The 23,053-nt window shown below is 44.4% G+C and overlaps 1 protein-coding gene across 4 annotated transcripts in view; it reads left to right on the top strand.

The window, feature by feature from the left end:
- LOC124605586 (complexin) overlaps positions 1–23,053 on the top strand; it is a 737,935-nt gene that overhangs the window by 491,298 nt on the left and 223,584 nt on the right. For 2 of the 4 annotated variants that reach the window (XM_047137371.1, XM_047137370.1), the window contains exon 1: positions 13,621–13,718. The exons of the other annotated variants lie outside the window; for them this stretch is intronic. In XM_047137371.1, the coding sequence (XP_046993327.1) occupies positions 13,658–13,718 (61 nt within the window). In that variant the 5' untranslated portion in view covers positions 13,621–13,657. Of the gene's footprint in view, positions 1–13,620; positions 13,719–23,053 lie in introns of those variants that run through there. 4 annotated transcript variants of the gene reach the window in all.

Genomic DNA, 23,053 nt, shown 5'->3' with positions numbered 1-23,053 from the left:
TAAATTTACACATATAGCATTTGAACATTTAAAAAAAAGTTTTGCATAAAGTGATCGGGATAAAATACAGCGAGCAAAAGATTACCTACAATGAGCACAGAAATCAGACCCCAGTTGTCAGAGTGGGAGGACATAAAAGGGAAGGAGTGGTTGAGCAGGGAGTGGGATAGAGCCGTAGCCTAATCCGATGTTTTTTCATCTTTACATAGGTCAGGCAGTGAGAAAAACTAAAAAGAAATTTGAAAAGAGATTTAAAATTGAGTGAGAAGAAATAAAAACTCTGAAATTTGTCGATGACTTCGTAATTCTCTGAGGGACCGTAAATTAGATGAGATACCAGCTGAACCCAATAGATACTGTCTTGAAGCAAAGTTATAAAATGAATATAAAAATAGTGAAACAAGTGTGATGAAATTTTGTGGTATCAAATTAGGTGATGATGAATAAATTAGCATTGAGCAACAAACTATCTGGCGATGAACGAAATAGAGGGCATGCAAAATGTAGGCTGGCAATAGCAAGAAATTTTTGGATATTTGTGGTAAGATCTTATAGGACAAAACTACTGAGGTCATCGGTGCCTAAGCTTACACACTACTTAATGTAACTTAAACTAACTTATGCTAAAGACGACACACACATCCATTCCCAAGGGAGAACTCGAACCTCCGACGGGGGGAATCAATAGCAAGTATTTTTGCAAAAGACGTATTTGTTAACATTTAGCGTAAATTTATGTGACAGGAAGTCTTTTTGAAGGTGTTTGTCTGGAGTCTAGCTTGAGGAGATGCAACGTTGTCGAAGAGCAGATGAAACAAGAACAAGAAATGAATGGAGGCCTTAGAACTGTGGTGCTACAGAAGAATGCTAAAAAACATATGGGAAGAGCGGGTAACTAAAGAAGAAGTAGGTAGAGCTGTCATCAACCAGAACATCATAGCGCTTTGGTAGGCATGAAACCGTTTGAGGTGACGTGCCATTATCTTCATCTGATCTTTCAACTAACTGAAGCCAATTATAAGGGGAGCTACGGCATAACGTGGGCTCTGAACCACGGAGTAACTCCACTTTTTCAGGTTAACAGGCATTAACAGGAGGGAAAGGAGTGACAAAGAGTTGCAGAATCTAATTAGGAAAAAAGACATTTAAAGCGAAACTTTACGAAAAGAACGGACCTGTTGCTGGAACACATCCTAAGATTGCATAAAACTCGTATTCTGACTTAAGACGACGACAACAACAACTGTTCCACGCAGTAGTATTCTCTGCAGAAATGGTGGCTCTCTTCATACTTGGAGAACATCTCGTAACACTGTATGAAGCAAATGTCTTATTGCTGCTTATAAAAGAGTCAACATTCCTCTAAATCTGCGTTACCCTTACATCGAATCATCAACTAAAAAAGAGTCGTTGTTCAAATTAAATTTTGAGCTTCTTTGTGGCTTTTATGACTCGCTTAATATTTTCGTACAAGAACTAGAACTCGTGTTCTACACAGCAACATTTTGTGTTTCTACTAAATGCTTTTTCTGATCATAAGACTTACGAATATGACTGAAGTAATCGCGTGAAGCTATGTAATGTTAATAATATTGTCAACGAATGAGATATACCGCTGAAGAATAATATTATAAATGCTACCACAGATTCTGGACGATTCCATAACCCCTATGAACGAATCAAATCACGTAAAAGTGCTTTTAACATCGGGGATGCTGTATTGATAAAAATTTTCAATTTTCGCGTTCATCTAAAGCACACGAAGAGCAACACGACGTTTTGAGAAATCTCTCTGTGTATCAGGACATCGACGTGTATTGCCTGTCCTCCTATAATTAATAATTCCAATTTAAAAAATTTAATTTCCCTATAAACTGCGCTGTCTCTCCCTTTTTTTGGGTCCGTCAATATTGACTCTGTCCTCGTTCCAGCGAGTCTTTTTGCGGACGCACTGGTTACCGGGAAATGAAATAGTTGTTCCAAACATTGACTCTGAGATCGTAAACTAATTACTACGTGAAAAAATGAATCCGATATTTACTCTTGGCAGTATACTTTCCAAACACAGTTAGCAAAGAAAGGGAGCCCATAACGGGCGTGGCAAACATAACTGATAGATGTCGCCATCCTAGCGGCCGTCCCACGCTTTATACGATACGGAGAGGCTTTCTGTAAACGATTAAGTGTTAATTAGTGTACTTTAGATTATTTGCTAATAGCTGTACATTTTTAAAAGCTCTACGTGGAGATTGTAGTGGAGTTTCATGCAACGTCAGTAAGTTTGGATAGTCCTCAAACATTATTGTTCCCCCAAAACATGCAAAACAATTGACCAATAAGATGTCATACTTTCTTTTTAAATTGCTGAGCACGAAATGTTAGCATTAGTACTGCTGCTTTTACCGTCATTTGAAGTATATGCCACGCAGCCAACCCCCCCATCACAAAATTGTATGACTAATTATAAAAAATGAAAGAAAAGAAAAGAAACAGCGTACGTAGTAACTGATTACATTCACAATAAAACATCATAGTAACTCGTAAGAAACATAATAGTTGGACTGTTGAAAGAAAAAATGCTATAGAATGCTCCAATACTCTAAAGTGAAATGCTATGGTTTCCCTATTGCGTGACAGACCATTGAATGGAAAAGAAATTCACCATGGAAATACATGCAGTTATAAGTAATACATCTTGCATCTGTTTTATTCCGCACATCTTCAGGACGTCAAAAAGAGGTTTCTGGTGTATCTTAGTATGCGTAATTAGCGTAACTAACAACCGTAGGACTGGAAATTAACGGTTTCACTCATATACGTATACACAAGCGCAGTGTTGCTAATGTTATGACAGTCTTAATGCCTAAGGCTGCGTTAATTTCGAAACACCCCAAGTAAGGAGTAAATTACAAGTTATAAACATCACTAATTTGATTTTATCGCTATTCCGGATATAGACTACTCTGTCTCGCGACGGGACCCATTGGACCTTTTTGTGTGGGGATACTAAAACGATTCGGTTTATTCCCACCATGTTGATAATTTACAAGAATTCAGGGAAAGCGTTGTGGATGGTTATCAGTACATTCGGAAAACGCCTGGTATATTTGAACGAGTACAAGCGTCGACGACATGACATGCTGATGCCTCCCTCCACATGAATGATGGTCTTGTGGAACGCTTGTAATGTGTTTGTCCTCTAGGACATATCTGCAGTTCGGATACTCGTAAGCTCTGTTATAAGATGTTCACGTACTCAGTAGTACTACGAGAGCGTATTGAAAAATAATAACTTCGCATTTTTTATCCTAAAACTCATAAAGCTTTTTTTTTAAATTAAATAAACGTTATTAACATTCTACACCTCTGTTCTTCAAGTCTGTATATTTATTTCCCAAGATAGTTACGCTGGCTAAGAAAACAGTTCTTCCACCCAGAGACATGTTTACTGATACCGTCACTGTAGAATAATTGAATTTGTTGTCGAAGCCACAATCTCACTTCTGCTTAGATCGCTTGATCGCTATCAGAGTGAAGTCCTCGAATGTGTTCCCTAGGTTTTGGAAACAGACGAAAATCGGATGGGGCCAAGTCAGCACTGTACGGAGCATGATCGATGACAGTGGATCAGAGGCGTCGGACTGCTGCAGACTTCACAGGGTTCGTGTATGGCCTGCCACTGTCACGCTGAAGGAGATGGTGCTCTGTGTGTGGACGAACTCTTCGAATTTGAAACTCGATAACAACACGCTGTTCCTCGCGCAACGACATATACTGAAGAGCCAAAGAAACTGGTACTCCTGCCTAATATCATCTAGGACCCCTTGCGAGCATGGAGAAGTGACGCAACGCGACGTGGCATGGACTCGACTAATGTCTGAAGTAGTGCTGGAGGGAACTGACACCATGAATCCTGCAGGGCTGTCCGTAAATCCGTAAGAGTAAGAGGGGAGGAGATCTCTTCTGGAAGGCACGTTGCAAGGCATCCCAGCTGTGCTCAATAATATTCATGTCTGGGAAGTCTGATATCCAGCGGAAGAGTGTTCCTGGAGCCACTCTGTAGCAGTTCTGGAAGTGTGGGGTGTCACATTGTCCCACTGGAATTGCCCACGTCCGTTGGAATGCACAATGGACGTGAATGGACGCAGGTGATCAGACAGGATGCTTACGTGCGCGTCACCTGTTATAGTGGTATCTAGACGTGTCAGGGGTTCCATATCACTGCAACTGCAGACGTCCCAAACCATTGCAGAGCCTCCACCAGCTTGAACAGTCCCCTGCTGACATGCAGGGTCCATGGATTCATGAGGAGGTCTCTGTACCCTTACACGTCCGTCCACTCGACACAATTTGTAACGAGACAGGCAACATGTTTCCAGTCATCAACAGTCCAATGTCGGTGTTGACGGCCCCAGGCGAGGCGTGAAGTTTGTGTCGTGCAGTCATCAAGGGTACACGAGTTGGTCTTCGGTTCCTAAAGCCCATATCGATGATGTCTCGTTGAACAGTTCGCAAACTGACACTTGTTGATGGCCCAGCATTGAAATCTGCAGCAGAGTGCGGAAGAGTTGCACTTCTGTCACGTTGAACGACTCTCTTCAGTCGTTGTTGGTCCCGTTCCTGCAGGATCTTTTTCCGACCGCAGCGATGTCGGAGATTTGATGTTTTACAGAATTCCTGACATTCGCTGTAGACTTATGAAATGGTTTTACAGGTGAATCCCCACTTCGTCGCTACCTCAGAGATGCTATGTCCCATAGATCGTGCGCCGACTGTAACAACACGTTCAAACTCAATAACCTGCCATTGTAGAAGCAGTAACCGATCTAACAATTGCGCCAGACACTTATTCTATATAGGCATTGCCGACCGCAGCGCCATATTCTACCTGTTTACATTGTATTTGAATACGCATGCCTATACCAGCTTTTTGCCGCTTCAGTGTACACCGCACCATGTTACATGCTACAATTCGGATCCCTCCAGCGGCAGATGGTTGCAACGTGCGTCAGCGAGGCGGGAAAATCGACGGAGTAGCGTGCATGACACGCAGTACGTCAGCCGGTATTGAGAACAGAATAGAAAATTCGAAGGCATTACTTTTCAGCACCCACTCGTATGTCGTATCGGGGAAACCATTGGCAACCAGACCCATGGTGTTAGGATTATTTGCTTGTTTGATTATCTTCTAGTCGCCCCTTTTGTTTGTACTTGCAGTAATTAAACACCCTATATTGCACTTGCATATGTTGGCTTTGAAACTCTTCGTAGAAGTGTCCGAGAAATACGATAAAGTTAAAAAGCAAGGCAGCCGGAATCGACTGTTTCGGTGTAAAAGCTGCTAACTGGTGCTCTCATGTCACTCTCAGTCGTTACGTTCAGCAAGAAGATAGGCCTAAGTTACTATCAATAAGATTAAAGGTAGTTCCTGTTGGCCCTACATTATACGACAAATACAGGTCAGCTAGGTTGTTGTAACTGGAACTATATGCTGACTTCTAGCACATCGGAAATGTATGCGCGAATTCACTTTTAAGTGAACAACTTTCGTGCAAACAAATGTGTGGGACACGTACAAAATAGGACTAACAGGGGATATTGAACGCATAGAAAAAAAGTAGCACGAATGGTGACAGTTTGTTTCACATGCGACAGAGAGTCACAGGACTACTGAACAACCTAGACTAGTACACATTTGAAGATAGACCCTATTACCCTGTGTAATTTTACTTTAAAAGTTGCACAAATCAGTGCTGAGTGACTCACTAGGAACGTACAAAAATCTCTACGTATCGCTCCCGTAGGGACTGCGAAATTCACGCTCTTCATACGCGAATGGAATGGTATGAAACTCTAATAAGCGGTTCAATAGAATGAGCCCTCTGGCATGCACCGTGGTTTGCAGAGTATTGTCGTAAATACAGCTATGGAACAGCCTGATAACAAACAACACCATTTCCGACCACACCTGAATAATCGCACGATCGCGGATGTCAGCTGTTCTAGAATGGCTAACGCCTTGGCGGTGCAGAAATGCAACACGTGACTAAAAAGGAAAAGATACGGTTATATCTGGATACTAAGTTAAAGTAGATTACTGATAAGCTGCTGTGACAGTAATTACATTAGTCGTACTTTAATGTGGACGCATTTACCATAGAAAGCCTCCGGTGATGAAGCGTTGTGCTAAGAGCTATCAGCAAGACTGCATTAGCGCTCACGGCGCACAATTGCTCCACCGTTACAGGTGTACCGCGTTTTTCGCCAAAATTAGGGCGCTCCTGTTTATCTGCGTCTCTTTATCCCTCTTAAAGCTCAACACGCGGCGCGGTGCTCCCTTGGGTATCTCTAACTCGTAAAAAAATGGTCTACCAGCCGCTCTGAAGGCTTCTTAATGTTTCCGGAACCGGCAGTAATTTGCCTGTAAATGAGCCAGAAGAACTTCACGTCCATCGTTCCTACTTACGACATTAAACTTGAACATCGCTAACATTTTTCTTACTTTATAAGCTCACTTTCTGCAGCTATTTGTAAACCAGGGTTAGGGAAGCGGCGAGTGAGGTTTCATCTGTAGGAAAACCCAAAACTCGAAAGCTGGTGGAACATACTTCATCCCTTTATAAATCCCACATGATTTTTCTATTTTATCGCGTATTCATAACTTTTTCCGTATAAGCACTCTATCAGTTCCACCTATTTTCCCATCCTACCGTAAGCCAAGTACGTGACGTGAAGCATCGTCTAGCGCATGTAAATATGGAGCAGACTATTCGGGTCTTGCGTTATTAATTTTCCTGATTTGCAACAGTAGTGTTTTCTTATTTAACACTCTGCTTAATCTCTAGTGGTTGAATACTATATCTTACTGTCATACATACAAATTATTAGTTACTGGCTTAAACTTACCCAGAATTTTTATGGTTTGTGGACTAGGGCAGAGAACAAATAATGTAGTGATTTTCTGACACATTTTTATTGAATCATGCAACACAGTTCACGAGGTCATACGCCTTTGAGTCATTCTCTTATTTTTTAACAAAATTTATTCATGGCGTATTCTTAACATACTATAGGATGTACTTAAGCTGTAGGTAAAATCTTTTGGAATATTAACCTGTGTCACGTTACATTTCAGTTTCTTCTACATGATCGACGTTTCGACCCCTCTGCTGGAATCTTCTTCAGAATTTTTTGGTGTTTACTATTAGCTAGGCACTGGGCTCATGCAGAGGTCCAGCGTTCGATTCCCGGCGCTGTTAGGGACTTTATCCTTGCTGAAATTCATATAATGGTGTACACTGAACCTTGTGAGGGCTGAAAGTACTTGATGAGATGTACCGACATCATAGGAGGCAAAGCTGAAACTGACCTTGGAGAGCAATTTGCTACCCGCGCGTTTCTCCACACCACTTCAAATGACAGAGGGAGACATGGCGGCCGAACATCATCTCATAGTCAGCCGGACCTGATAGCTGAGTTCGTTAGTCTGTTAACTATTGCAGTAAAAGTGCTACAGAGGGCGTACGTGCGAGCAGTCGTTGAAGAGCAGTTTATAGTGCAGGAATGGCAGCCAATTTGTTTGTGGCCTCAGAGCACAACGGCGTGTTAATAAAAATTGTGATAATTGAAATTTATTTCTACTGAATTCATCAGGTGGTCCCGTGTCGCAAATAAGGAAACCGCAATATCTGTTCAAAATGGCTCGAATGGCTCTGAGCACTATGGGACTCAACTTCTGAGGTCATTAGTCCCCTATAACTTAGAACTAGTTAAACCTAACTAACCTAAGGACATCACACACATCCATGCCCGAGGCAGGATTCGAACCTGTGACCGTAGTGGTGCCGCGGTTCCAGACTGCAGCGCCTAGAACCGCACGGGCACTTCGACCGGCACCTGTTCAATGAGTTCAGTCTTTAATGAGTGTCACAGTCAGCACTAGATGGACCGTGAGAGGCCAAGGGCTTCAGCTGGACAGTCATAACCGTTTCTGAGCCTACATCTGCTCATGCCAGAATGAGTCCGAGTCTCTCATCGTCCAGATCCAGAATTACACTGGACTTCACAGAAACTTTGTTATGGGGTCTAGAATACATAGGTTGGTTGGTTTGCTTGGGGGAGAGGACCGAATATCGAGGCCATCAGATTAGAGAAAGATGGGGAAGAAAATCGGCCGTGCTGTTTTAAGGGAACCACCCCGGCATTTGCCTGCAGTGATATAGGTAAATCACGGAAAAGAATACATACATAGGCTGTTAAGGGCGAAGTACTGAGGTCCACTCCTTGAAACACCCAGGCGTCAAGGGGACATTTATTTGACATTTATTTACCTTGCACCTGTCGTGCACAGAGGAAGATCTGGAGCAAGAGATGGGTGCAGAGCAATTAACTGTAAATACTCTGCCAACTTCCCTGAGAGCTCATTGTTTAGAGCAATTTATTTGGACAGTTCATGGTTCCCTTCTAGATGCAAGGACCCTAAGCAGCATCCACAGTGCAACAACATGTAGTTGGCATCTTTGTGACAAATTTGTTATTTCAGGATGCCAGTCTTCTGAATGATCTGATGTGGCCCATCATGACTTACTCTTCTCTGCCAACCTCTTCATTTCAGATCAGCTTTTACACACAATATCCTAAATTATTTATTGGATATATGCCAATCTCTGTCTTCCACTACAGATTTTATCTTCTACAGCTCCCTCTAATGCTATGGAAGTTACTCTCCGATGCCGTAACACCTGTTCAATCACTCTCTCCCTTCCTGTAATCAGTGTTTCCACATATCCTATCGTTGCAAATTCTACGTTGAACCTGCTCCTTTCTTATGTTATCATTCCATCCAGTTTGCAAAATCTTTCTATAACATGACGTCTCTAACGCTCGGATTCCCCACTTTTCCGATTCTCGCAGGATTCACCCTTCACAAAATTAGATTCTTCACAATAAGACACCGGATACGCACATACAGATGGCGGTAATACCGCATAAACGAGGTATAAAAGTGCAGTGTATTAGCGAAATTGTCATTCGTAATCAGGTGATTCATGTGAAAAGGTGTCCGACGTGATTATGGCCGCAAGACGGAAATTAACAGAGTCTGAACAAGGAATAATGGAGCTAGACACATGTTCCAATTCGGAATACGTTAGACCATTCAGTATTCTGACATCCACAGCGTCAAAGGTGCGCTGAGGATACCATACTTCTGCTATTGCCTCTCACCACTGACAGTGCAGAGACCGACGGCATTCACTTAACGACCGAGAGCACCGGCGTTTGCGTAGAGTTGTCAGTTCTAACAAACAAGCAACACTACGTGAAATAACCGCAAAAATCAATGTGAGACATACGACGAACGTATCTGTTAGGGCAGTGCGTCGAAATGTGTCATTAATGGGCTATGGCAGCAGACGACCGACGTGAGTGCTTTTGCTAACAAGACGACATCGCTTCCAGCGCCTCTCCTGTGCTCGTGACCATATCAGATGGACCCTAGGCGGCAGGAAAACCGTGGCCTGGTCAAGTGAATCCCAGTCTCAGTTGTTAAGAGCTGATGGTAGGGTTCGAGTGTCCCGCAGACACCATGAAGCCGCGGACCCAAGTTGTCAACAAGACACTGTGTAAGTTGGTGGTTACACCATAATGGTGTGGGCCATGTTCAGGTGGAATGGGCTTGGTCCTCTGGTTCAACTTACCGGTCATTTTCTGGATATCATGTTCGGCCCGTTGGAGACAATCTGCAGCCATACATGGACTTCTTATTCCCAAACAACGATGGAATTTTTATGGATGACAATGCGTCACGGCACTGGGCTACAATTGTACGCGATTGGTCTGACGAACGTTCTTGACATCAGCAAAAGTGTTGCCGTTGCAGGATTATGTCCACTAACTGACCTCTTGATTATGCCCAGTAAATCTTCGATAAGATTCATGTCGGTCGATCTAGCTGGCCAAATAATTCGCTCGAACTTTCCAGAACATTCTTCATACCAATCGCGAGCAGTTATAGCCTGGTGACATGGTACATTGTTACCCACAAAAAATCCATCGAATGGTCTCCAAGTTGCTAAACAAAACCATTTGCAGTGACTGATCGGTTCGGTTGGACCAGAGCACTCTGTTCATTCGATGTAAACACAGCCAACATCATTACGGAGCCACCATCAGCTTGGAAAGTGCCTTGTTGGTAACTTCGGTCCAAGGCTTCGTGGGGTCTGTGCTCCACTCAGTCCTTACCATCAGCTCCTACCCACTGAAATCGGAATTAATCGGAAAGGCCTTGGTCGTGTGCTGCTATAGCCCATTAATGCCAAATTTCGGCTCACTGTCAAATGGGTATTTTCGTCTTACGTCCCACATTGATTTCTGCGGTTATTTCAAGGAATCATGCTTGCCTATTAGCCCTGATGACTCTACACGAACACTGGTGCTCTCGGTCGTTACGTGAAGGTCGTCGACGGCTGATTTGTGCATGGTGAGGGGTAACGTCTGAAATTTGGTATTATGGAATACTCTTGACATTGTGGATCTCGGAATATTGAATTCTCTAACGATTTCCAAGACGGAATGCCCCATGCGCCTAACTCCGAGTACCAGTCCGTTACTTGCCGTCGTGCGGCCATAATCACTTCGGAAACCTTTTCACACGAATCTCCTGAGTACAAATGACAGCTCCGTCAATGCACTGCCTTATTGTACCTTATGTACGAAATACCACCGTCATCTGTATGTGTGCGTATCGTCTCCTCAGTGTACAAGGCAGTAGGCATGAGTAGTGCCAGGACTGCTAGTTCGAGTTTCATCTGGAGAGCCAGTCCGCCTCTATAGTTGGAAGCTGAGTGGTCAGTGTGTGTCTGTCTGACATTCAGAGGACACAGGCTCTATTGTAAATGGTGTTGTAGTCGAGACGGTCTAAGAAGATAGCTGACAGCTTGCAGAACTGTTGCAAGATTTCAACTGTGAAGCGCTAACGCTGCAGGTGAAAACAGTCGCGGTCTTCACAGCTCACGCAACACTGTGACGTTGCTACAGAGACGTTTGCAAAATTACGCTACGTTGTTGGTTGAGGTTTTGGTATCTTCTCGTTGGCACTGCAGGCTTATACCGTAGGAAGAAAGGGGAGGATGTTGTTTGGTGGCCAGTATCCTCTTTCTGTAACACAACTGCACTTACGTATTAACTGGGTTCATTATATATAAGAAATAAGAAAACCACTTCACTTAAGCTAGTTGTTGTGCTACAAGCTCTCACTTAATAGCCCATATTAGCCTCACAGCTGGTGAAGTACAAGTCCGCTATGTACACTACTCTGGTCGCTATGTGCTACCTGGCTCTGAGCTGGAGGCTGAGCTAACTGCGACTGCGACTCCCACTGTGCTGTGACTCGACTCGTTGACTGGATGACTGACTGGACCCTCCGATCCGCGGCAGCAACCTAAATACTGGCAGTCGAGAAGGCGTTGACGGCGCGTTTCTTGCGAGTTTGTCTTTGGCCTCATAGGCTCGCTTGCTCCGATGCTTACTACCGACCTTCTCGCAAACTCATTGCCACCTGGTGCGCTGGCGACAGCTCACACCAGTAGCTCCATGAAATTGCCACGCCCAACCCACAGCAGCTGTCAGGGATCAACTTATACTGACTCAGCTATAAGGATCTTTCCTTGGTGGAAGGCCTGGAATAGAGTGGTGACTGCCTCTTGAGACCAGTTGACAAGGTACACTACTGGCCATTTAAATTGCTACACCGCGAAGACGACGTGCTACAGACGCGAAATTTAACCGACAGGAAGAAGATGCTGTGATATGCAAATGATTAGCTTTTCAGACCATTCACACGAGGTTGGCGCCGGTGGCGAAACCTACAACGTGCTGACATGAGGAAAGCTTCCAACCGATTTCTCATACACAAACAGCAGTTGACCGGCGTTGCCTGGTGAAACGTTGTTGCGATGCCTCGTGTAAGGAGGAGAAATGCGTACCATCACGTTTACAACTTTGATAAAGGTCGGATTGTAGCTTATGGAGATTGCGGTTTATCGTATCACGACATTGCTCCTCACGTTGGTCGAGATCCAATGACTGTTAGCAGAATATGGAATCGGTGGGTTCAGGAGGGGAATACGGAACGCCGTGCTGGATCCCGACGGCCTCGTATCACTAGCAGTCGAGATAACAGGCATCTTATCCGCATGGTTGTAACGGATCGTGCAGCCACGTCTCGATCCATGAGTCAACAGATGGGGACGTTTGGAAGACAACAACCATCTGCACGAACAGTTCGACGACGTTTTCAGCAGCATGGACTATCAGCTCGGAAACCATGGCTGTGGTTGCCCTTGACGGTGCATCACAGACAGGAGCGCCTGCGATGGTATACTCAACGACGAGCCTGGGTGCACGAATGGCGAAACGTCATTTTTCGGATGAATCCAGGTTCTGTTTACAGCATATGATGCTTACATCCGTGTTTTGCGACATCGCAGTGAACGCACATTGGAAACGTGTATTCGTCATGTCACCTCTTGTTCGCATTGACCCACTTTGAACAGTGGACGTTACATTTCAGATGTGTTACGACCCGTGGCTCTACCCTTCATTCGATATCTCCGAAACCCTACATTTCAGCAGAATAATGCACTACCGCATGTTGCAGGTCCTGTACGGGCCTTTCTGGTTACAGAAAATGTTCGACTCTGCATTGGCCAGTACATTCTCCTGATCTCTCACCAATTGAAGACGTCTGGTCAATGGTGGCCGAGCAACTGGCTCGTCACAGTAGACCAGTCACTACTCTTGACGAACTGTAGTATCGTGTTGAAGCTGGATGGGCAGCTGTACCTGTACACGCCATCCGCGCTCTGTTTGACTCAATGCCCAGGCGTATCAAGGCCGTTATTACGGCCAGAGGTGGTTGTTCTGGGTACTGATTTCTCAGGATCTATGCACCCAAATTGCGTGGATATATAATCACATGTCAGTTCTAGTATAATATATTTGTCCAATGAATACCCGTTTATCATCTGCATTTCTTCTTTGGGTAGCAATTTTAATGGCCAGTAGTGTAGTTGGATCTGAAGCAACTGTTCCAATCTCTGGTTGTTGACAATGACTGGAGGCTGGTGTGTTGATCCCGTGTCCCAACATACCCCATCCAAATGACGCATCTGTAGAGGATGACATTGCAGGCGCTTAGCATCGCCCACTTGCCAGAATGTAATTGCCCATTTCATTTTTTCCTACATTTCGTCTTCAGATGCGGGGAATTATTTGGCGAGGTAGTTCCTCGCCGTACTGGAAATCTGGAAGCCTAGCCCGAGCTCTGTTCAGAATTGCAAAAGGACCCGTCCGTGCCGCTCTCGGGCAGGCTAATCTGGGCGTGGGCGGGCGCTGGTAACAGCGGAAAAATCTTTACGAGTGATGCGCGGGTCGTTCGGCCCACGCCGTTAGAGCAGACTGGTGGTCATCCATAATAGAGATGCGCCGACTACGGTACTTCCGTGAGACAGGCAGTATCGACTGGCCGCGATTCGACCGGCTGGCGGCGTCTGTGTTTAATTCAGAGCTGAGCGGAGCGTCGGCGTGTAGCTGGGCAGCAGCAGTTCCCCCAGCCAGCCAGTCCAGCGGAGAGGCGGCCAGGGCCAAGCGAGGCGAGATGAGCGCGCAGCCGGCAGCGACGCCCCGCGTCCGCCTCGGCCCCCCGTCCGCGGCCGCCAGTGAGTACTCGTGCGGCGCTCCAGCCGTGGTCGGCAGGGCGGTCAGCAGCGCCTACTGCAGCGCCAGGGCCTGCCCCACCTGCTACACCGGTAAGCTCTCCGAGGCGGCGACTGACGGCTGATGGAGGACCAAGAGCGTCTACATCTATACAGGGTGTTACGAAAAGGTACGCCCAAACTTTCAGGAAACATTCCTCTCACACAAATAAAGAAAAGATGTTATGTGGACATGTATCCGGAAACGCTTAATTTCCATGCTAGAGCTCATTTTAGTTTCGTCAGTATGTACTGTACTTCCTCGATTCACCGCCAGTTGGCCCAATTGAAGGAAGGTAATGTTGACTTCGGTGCTTGTGTTGACATGCGACTCATTGCTCTACAGTCACATCAGTACGTAGCATCAACAGGTTAGTCTTCATCACGACCGTGGTTTTGCAGTCAGTGTAGTGTTTACAAATGCGGAGTTGGCAGATGCCCATTTGATGTATGTATTAGCACGGCGCAATAGCCGTGGTGCGGTACATTTGTATCGAGACAGATTTCCAGAACGAAGGTGTCCAGACAGGAAGACGTTCGAAGCAATTGATCGGCGTCTTAGGGACCACGGTACGTTCCAGCCTATGACTCGCGACTTGGGAAGACCTAGAACGACGAGGACTCCTGCAATGGACGAAGCAATTCTACGTGCAGTTGACGATAACCCTAATGTCAGCGTGAGAGAAGTTGCTGCTGTACAAGGTAACGTTGACCACGTCACTGTATGGAGAGTGCTACGGGAGAACCAGTTGTTTCCGTACCATGTACAGCGTGTGCAGGCACTATCAGCAGCTGATTGGCCTCCACGGGTACACTTCTGCGAATGGTTCATCCAACAATGTGTCAATCCTCATTTCAGTGCAAATGTTCTCTTTACGGATGAGGCTTCATTCCAACGTGATCAAATTGTAAATTTTCACAATCATCATGTGTGGGCTGACGAGAATCCGCAAGCAGTAGTGCAATCACGTCGTCAACACAGATTTTCTGTGAACGTTTGGGCAGGCATTGTTGGTGATGTCTTTATTGGGCGCCATGTTCTTCCACCTATGCTCAATGGAGCACGTTATCATGATTTCATACGGGATACTCTACCTGTTCTGCTAGAACATATGCCTTTACAAGTACGACACAACATGTGGTTCATGCCCGATGGAGCTCCTGCACATTTCAGTCGAAGTGTTCGTACGCTTCTCAACAACAGATTCTGTGACCGATGGATTGGTAGAGGCGGACCAATTCCGTGGCCTCCACGCTCTCCTGACCTCAACCCTCTTGTCTTTCATTTATGGGGGCATTTGAAAGCTCTTGTCTGCGCAACCGGTGCCAAATGTAGAGGCTCTTCATGCTCGTATTGTGGACGGCTGTGGTACAATACGCCATTCTCCAGGGCTGCATCAGCGCATCAGGGATTCCATGCGACGGAGGGTGGTTACATGTATCCTCGCTAACGGAGGATATTTTGAACATTTCCTGTAACAAAGTGTTTGAAGTCACGCTGGTACGTCCTGTTGCTGTGTGTTTCCATTCCATGATTAATGTGATTTGAAGAGAAGTAATAAAATGAGCTCTAACATGAAAAGTAAGCGTTTCCGGACACATGCCCACATAACATATTTTCTTTCTTTGTGTGTGAGGAATGTTTCCTGAAAGTTTCGCCGTACCTTTTTGTAACACCCTGTATACACACTCCACAGGCCACCGTATCGGCTCCACTCGCATATAGAACCGTATGCGTCTCTAAGAGCACTAATTTCTCTTATCTCCGCGATTCCTTACGCAAAATGTACGTTGGCGGCAGTAGAATCGCTCTGTCGCGTCCCGGCACAGCCTCACTATACCAAAATTAAGTAAGTGCGAACTGCGTAGCACAATCGGGACGTTAACGACAATGGGTTAGCTATAAATTGCTGTCAACCTTTATATCGGAGATGAGGGGGAGAGAATCTCCTTAGTTTGAAGCAAATAAGTTTCCTGAAACTAGGTTACACAATTGAAATAGGCAGAAAAATGGTTCAAATGGCTCTGAGCACTATGGGACTTAACATCTGAGGTCATCAGTCCCCTAGACTTAGAACTACTTAAACCTAACTAACCTATGGACATCACACACATCCATACCCGAGGCAGGATTCGAACCTACGACAGTAGCAGCCGCGTGGTTCTGGACTGAAGCGTCTAGAACCGCTCGGCCACAACAGCCGGCTAGGTAGAAAAGATTGGTTAGTTTCTATCAAGCTTATTCTTACATATACTTATGTGAGGTGTTGGGCCATAAACCCCTTAGTAAGATTCAGTCTCCTTTAATTTACTTCTATGGTCACAATCTTTTCTGTTTAACAGATTACCGGTTTCGGTCTTTAAAGACCATCATCAGATCTGTCTCATAAAAACAAAGTCCTAATGTACTGCAGCCATAGTGGCATCGTCAAATGTTAAATGCGGAATCAGCACCAGCATCGTCAAATACATATAAATCACATCACATGCACCAGTGATTTGTATGTATTTGACTATGTTGGTGCTGATTCCGCATTTAACATTTGACAATGCCACTATGGCTGCAGTACATTAGGACTTTGTTTTTATGAGACAGATCTGATGATGGTCTTTAAAGACCGAAACCGGTAATCTGTTAAACAGAAAAGATTGTGACCCTAGACGTAAATTAAAGGAAACTTATTACATATACGGGACACTGTGTTTTTTCGCGATGATGTCGCAGCTTGTGAAGATTCAGTCCATTTATTCGGACTTGCTACTTCAAAGCTATTTGCCGGTACATATAAGAAACAAGTACAAAGCAATCACATGTTCTTGGTTAGCACTGTAATCTCTCTAAGTAATTGAGACAAAGACTAACAGCCTCTGTTCAACACTATTCCAATGAAACTCTAAAAATCCTGCTTGACCTGCAGTTCCTGAGTGTCCACCAGAGTCTGTCACCGTCTTCACGTAGCTGAAGTCTTTATGAGCTGTATCGGCTGCTACGGGCCTCCTCGCCCCCCCTGGCGTCTCGCTGCGGAATCTCCAAACTGCCGGCACTGGCTCTGAATCTGCATCTGAATCTCTGTCTCTAGCTATATCGCTGCCTGGCTTTTTATTTCGTTTCTCATGTACTTGGGTGCACACGAGTTAATTTGTTTCACACGACCCTTTCATTTCTAAGTGATCGGATTGCACAAGAATGCCTATGGTTCCACACGACACTCTCGTTTCTAATTGGTCGGCTTGCGCAAGAATGCCTTTGGTTCCACACGACATTTTCGTTTCTAGCTGCACACAACTTAATTTGGTTCCACACGAGTCTTTTCCACACATGACTGACACTCTCTCTTGCTGCATTATCGCCCTGGTGTTTGCGTCTTCCATTGCGCAAGTTTGATTCGTGCTGCTTCCTCTGACAAGAAGTCAAACACTAAGTTATTTGATCAACAAGCCATACTAGGCAGCCTTCGCTGCTTATCTTCTTTCTATGTCCTGGTGGACTATTTCTTAATGTCGGCTGGCTGTTTGCCTATGGAGCCTGGACTCTTACTATGGTCACATAAGTAAGAATAAAAATTAAAATTTTCTATGGTCACAACACCTCTGCATTCAACAACAGACGCCAGTTCTCTAAATTCCTCCAGTAGTGCTCCTCGAAAAGTACGTCGCTTTCCCTCCACTGATTCCCATTTGGGTTCCCGAAGCATCTCCATGACACTTGCGTGTTGTTCGATCCTACTGGTAACAAATCTAGCAGCTGCCTTCTTAACTGCTTCGATGTCTTCTTTTATCCTGACCTGATACGGATCCCAAACACTCTAACAATACTCACCGATGGGTCGCACTAGAGTCCTACAAGCGGTTTCCTTCACAGATGAGCTATATTTTCCTGGTCGATCATTCACCTTCCCTACTACAATCCTACCATGCTCCATTCCATTTCGTATTCCTTTGCAACGTTACGCCTTGATACCAGGTAATCAAAAAGTCAGTACAAATTTGAAAACTTAATAAACCACAAAATAATGTAGATAGACAGGTAAAAATTGACACACGTGCTTGGAATGACATGTGGTTTTATTAGAACCAAAAGGAAAAAAAAACTAAGTATTGCTAGACGCGTGAAAGATTTCTTGCGCGCGTCGTTTGGTGATGATCGTGTGCTCAGCCGCCACTTTCGTCATGCTTGGCCTCCCAGGTCCCCAGACCTCAGTCCGTGCGATTATTGGCTTTGGGGTTACCTGAAGTTGCAAGCGTATCGTGATCGACCGACAACTCTAGTGATGCTGAAAGTCAACTTCCGACGCCAATGCCTGACCATAACTATGGACATGCTTTACAGTGCTGTTCACAACATTACTCCTCGACTACAGCAATTGTTGAGGAATGATGGTGAACATATTGAGCATTTCCTGTAAAGAACATCATCTTTGATTTGTCTTACTTTGTTATGATAGTTATTGCTATTCAGATTAGGCGAAGCGCCATCTGTCAGACATTTTTTGAACGTTTGTATTATTTTGGTTCTAATAAAACCCCATGTCATTCTAAGCATGTGTGTCAATGTGGACCTCTCTATCTACATCATTCCGTTATTTATTCAGTTTTCAAATTTATACTGACTTTTTGATCACCCGGTATATAACCGGCATGACTGTGTCAACTAGCACGCTACTAGTATCCTACCCCAAAATTATGGGCTTCTTTTACCTACTCATCTGTATTAACTTACATTTTACTATATTTAGAGGTAGCTGTCTTTCATCACACCGACTAGAAATTATGTCAAACTCATCTTACACACTCCTACAGTCACTCAAGTACGACACCTTCCCACACACCACAGAATCGTCAGAAAATAACGACTGTTTCTTACCCTGTCAGCCAGATCATTGATGTGTGTAGAAAACAGTAGCGGTTCTAATACACTTTCCTGGGGCACTTCTGGCGGTACCCTTGTCTCTAACATTCGCTGTCGCGGACACCGTACTGGGTTCTGTTACTTAAGAAGTCTTCGAGCCACTTATAACCTATTCCGTATGCTTGTACCTCCGTTAACACTCGGCCATGTAGCACCGAATCGGTGTTTTACGGAAATCTAGGAATATCGAGTCATTCTTTCATCCTTCATCCGTGATTCGCAAGATGTCGTGTGAGAAATGGGCGAGGTGAGTTTTGCGTGAGCGATGCTTTCTAAAACCGTGCTGATTTGTGGTTAGAAGCTTTTCCCTCTCAATGAAATTTCTTATATTCGAACGGAAAATATGTTCAAGTATTCTGCAGCTAACCGATGTTAAAGATATTGGTCTGTAATTCTGTAGGTCCGTGCCTCGCGTCGACATTCTTCTACACAAGACTTTCCAGTTTTCTTACTGCATCAAATCTGGAAAAAACTTCAAGCTTTCGACTATCACGAAACCAATGCTGGTACGCTGCAGCGCCTATATCGTCACATCCTACCGTGGGTACACCTACGTCTACTCCATATCCAGTCCCAACTCAATTGCAACCGACTCGTTCTTCCAGACGATGGAAACCATCCCTATATTTATCCATCATACCAACTCTGACTCTCCCCCATCTATCCCACTCCGCGTCAAGCTCCTCCATCCCTCTTCCCTACCCATCGTTCGCCATCCTTCTCCTCTTCATTCTACCGACCTACGTACACACCAGCCTCCGCCCCACTTCCCGCTATCCATCCCAACACCTATCTTCATCTCCAAAGTACCTACCCACACAACCCCGATATTTATACCCACGCCCTTTCCTTTAGCCATACTGAACACCTTAACACAGGGGGTCCAGACCGCGGTCCGGGGGCACACAGCAAGTATCAGTGTAGCCCAAAAAATGAGCTTGTATCACAAGATCGGGAAGAAAATCCGTAAAATTCCGTTTATGTAAAGTTATGGTAAACTGAATATTTTCAATTTGCAACATACGTCACACCATGTTACTCTGCCATTGGTTCGTCCTGTTTTCAACACTGCTGCCTGTGCTGCACTTGAGCCTGCAGTCTCGCTTTTATACAACGCCATGGTCTGTCTATAACAGCTGTTTCAATTGCAGCTGCGAAACTAGAAGTTCAGAGGCGTAATCCTACAGAAAGAATGAAATACGCAGCCACACTTCTCGATTTGATGCAAGCATTTGAAAATCGGTTTCAGAATTTTCGAAATGTATTTATGCGACAGTTTTTACAAACAACATAGATCAATTACCAAAAGTTTTCCGTATGGAATACATTTACTTGCAGTCTGACATCCAACTAAAAGAAAATTTTGACTATGTGTCTTATTTGGACTTATACAAATCATAGCTGCTCATATCCATTGCTGCACAGCATCCGTTACGTATGTATGTGTCATCTTTCTTTGAAACCACGTACATTTGTGAACAGTTATTTTTAGGAGTAAAGCGCACAAAGAGTGAAAATAGAAGAAAAACCCAACCGCTTCGATCGAACCTGATAATACATTAGTATCCCAGATTCAAATCCCACATTAGTTCTATATTTGTAAATACTTACATTATAAGATTGCTAATGAAATCTCCTTTAAAACATCAGTTTAAGCCATTCTTGCTTTTTTAGAATAAAGAATCATAAATTAATAAATTCTAAATTACTTAAATGTGTTAACTACGGTCCTTGACCGTCAACCTCTTTTTTGCGCACAGTGGTTACTGTTAGTGTTAATTATATTATGTATGGCCCAAAAATACTCTTCTTCTTCCAACGTGACCCAGGTAAGGTAAAAGCTAAAAGGTCTCAGACCCCTCCGCAAATCCCTTTATTTTGCCCGTCCCCCGCCCCTGAGCAGGTCCTTCAGCTTTGTAATGAAAGTGCAGTGCTCACTTTTAAAGAAAATCGTCGTGTCTTCAATGTGTATGGCTCTCCATAGCACCTTCAGGCGCGTTTTGTTTGGTGTTTCGGCAGATGTTTACAGTTCCGTTTTTGTTCCGTGCAGATGAAGTCGTTCCAAACAAATTCCGTTCATCAAGTCTTTCATGCGACGCCAGGTCTCGAAGTAAAATGTCTCTTTGTTTGAAATACACAAAAAATTATTTTTAAAGCGAAATTTTTTGTGCCCATTCGATGAAAGGACCTACAATAGCTCAGTGTTATATTCGTTCCATAGATATGAATTGACAGTAAAACGTGAAGGACAGCGAGTACTCAAGTAGCGACTGAGGAGCGTTGATGCATAGCTGCAGCAGACTGCGCGAGATAGAACAACAGGTGAGTAGCTGTTGAAGTACCGTTTATTCTTCATGTTTTATTGCCCCTGTTAATACATTTCGATGAAACGAATATCGTGCTAGACTAATTTGGGACTGCTCAATAGAATTGGCACGTAAAGTTCCGCTTTAAAATAATGTTGTTTGTCACGGGAAACAAACCGATGCTTTCGATTGACATTGGGCGTATCATGAAAGGCTTAATGTGCAGTATTTATTTGTGCCAAATCCTGGTAAGCGGAATTGAAAATATTTGCCAAACCGCCAGAGAAAATGTGCCGGACAACTCGTAAGAGAGACGACCGGTATATTTATGCCTTTTAGTCTTTCGGTTCTAATTCAAATAACAAAGAAAATCAATAGTTTTAGGTTATGTAAAGACCAACAAAATTCATCTTTTTATAGATTCTAAAAAAATCTAAAAGAAATTTTCAGCGTCTAAAAAAATTTGTTTTGTTTCTATTTATACGATGGCTATTCGAAAAAGAAACCACAGAGAAAATCCGACGGAACTTTGCACAGGTGTGTTGCACAGTGTCTTTCGTATGCCTGCAGATAGCGTCACGTCGCCCTTCTCAGTTCTGAGCACGCAGTGAGCGCGTAAAGATGCCCACAGAATAGTGTCTCCCATCAAGTATGTGTGCCTTCCGGCACATTTCTCCTGATGTCATGCAACCCCACTGCAGGGGCAATGAAGACCCACCTGCAGTGTTTTCGATGGGAAGTACTTTATCGCTCACGATCCAGCCAAAATTTGGCTCCCTCTAGTTTTCATGTCTCCTCAAATGAACCGCTGGTTATGAAAACAATACTTCGGCACAGACAACGAGCTGCAGTCCAGGGTAGAAAATTGTCGGGAAGCACAGATGTCTGGGTTCTATGACGAGGGCACTGGAAAGCTGGTGCAACGCTACGACAGATGTTTAAGTCGGGAAGGCGACTATGTAGAGACGTAGCTGGAAGGCGTAGATAACTGTTGTAAATAAAACAGTTTTGATTTTCACTCCGGTTTCCATTTCGCAATCGATTGTTCCTTACTTTCCGAACAGATCTCATTTTCTTTATATTTTTATATCTTTTGACTCCTAACGAAGACAATGGTGAGGATCGTCAAAAGCTTGAGGTTTTAACGAGATCAAATGTGGCGGGAAAACCGAGAACCTTTCATACGGGCAACTGACTGGTCCTCGACTCCGACGCGTCCTTTGTGTTATAGAGAACTGACGTCCACTATTCAAATACCACGTGCGAGAACATGATCTCTTGTTCATGTTGTGGATCTACATCTACATACACACTATGCAAACACTGTGGAGTGCATTGGCAGATAGTTTCTTCCTTTCCCAGTCCCATACAGAGCACGGGAGAAAGCACGGCTAAATACTTCTGTGCGCGCTGTACATTAGTCTTGTCTTCCTCCGCTCTACCTGCTATAACGGCAAACTCACCCTGTTCTTGGCCGACCAGAAAACTGTGATCTGACAGGCCAGGATTAGAGCTAAGGACGGGGTTAGGCCGCCGTGAGAAATGAGTCTTCGACAGTCCTCAATCGGCGCTTTTCCAACAAACGTTACGATCTTCGTGAGCGTTTGTCACTTCCTGACACCTGTGTTGTTTGTTTCGTACAACTCTAGAGAAGCCATCCTGTGTTATCCGTTCCCATCCTTCAATGAGAGCCTAGGATGATCACGGACCTGTCTGTCAAACACGTCCTACATAAATACAGTGGAGTTTACTTTGGGCTCACCGCTGACCATTCCATTAGTTTCATGTCCAGGTTTCGCAAGACACCACTGGAGACGCCCACCACATTGTCCCTAGAATTACCGCGGTTGAGAAGGAATTCAGGGTCACCACCGTATGCAGTAGTCACCACATGGTCCAATATGATCTGTTCGATGTAACTATCTGTTCGATGTACTGCCTGGCGGTAAGGCGACCATAGACAACAGCAAGATCCATATATGGTTTTCAACACTGACGCCTCTCTACATCATCACAGAACCTTGGCCTAATATATCAACTTCCTACACAAAATTTGACATGTACCGCTCACCAATGCGTCGCCA

The sequence above is a fragment of the Schistocerca americana genome, chromosome 3, assembly GCF_021461395.2.
Source record: "Schistocerca americana isolate TAMUIC-IGC-003095 chromosome 3, iqSchAmer2.1, whole genome shotgun sequence".
Taxonomy (NCBI): Eukaryota; Metazoa; Arthropoda; class Insecta; order Orthoptera; family Acrididae; genus Schistocerca; species Schistocerca americana.
Note: the sequence above shows the minus strand (reverse complement) of the source record. Positions and strands in the feature narration are given on the sequence as shown.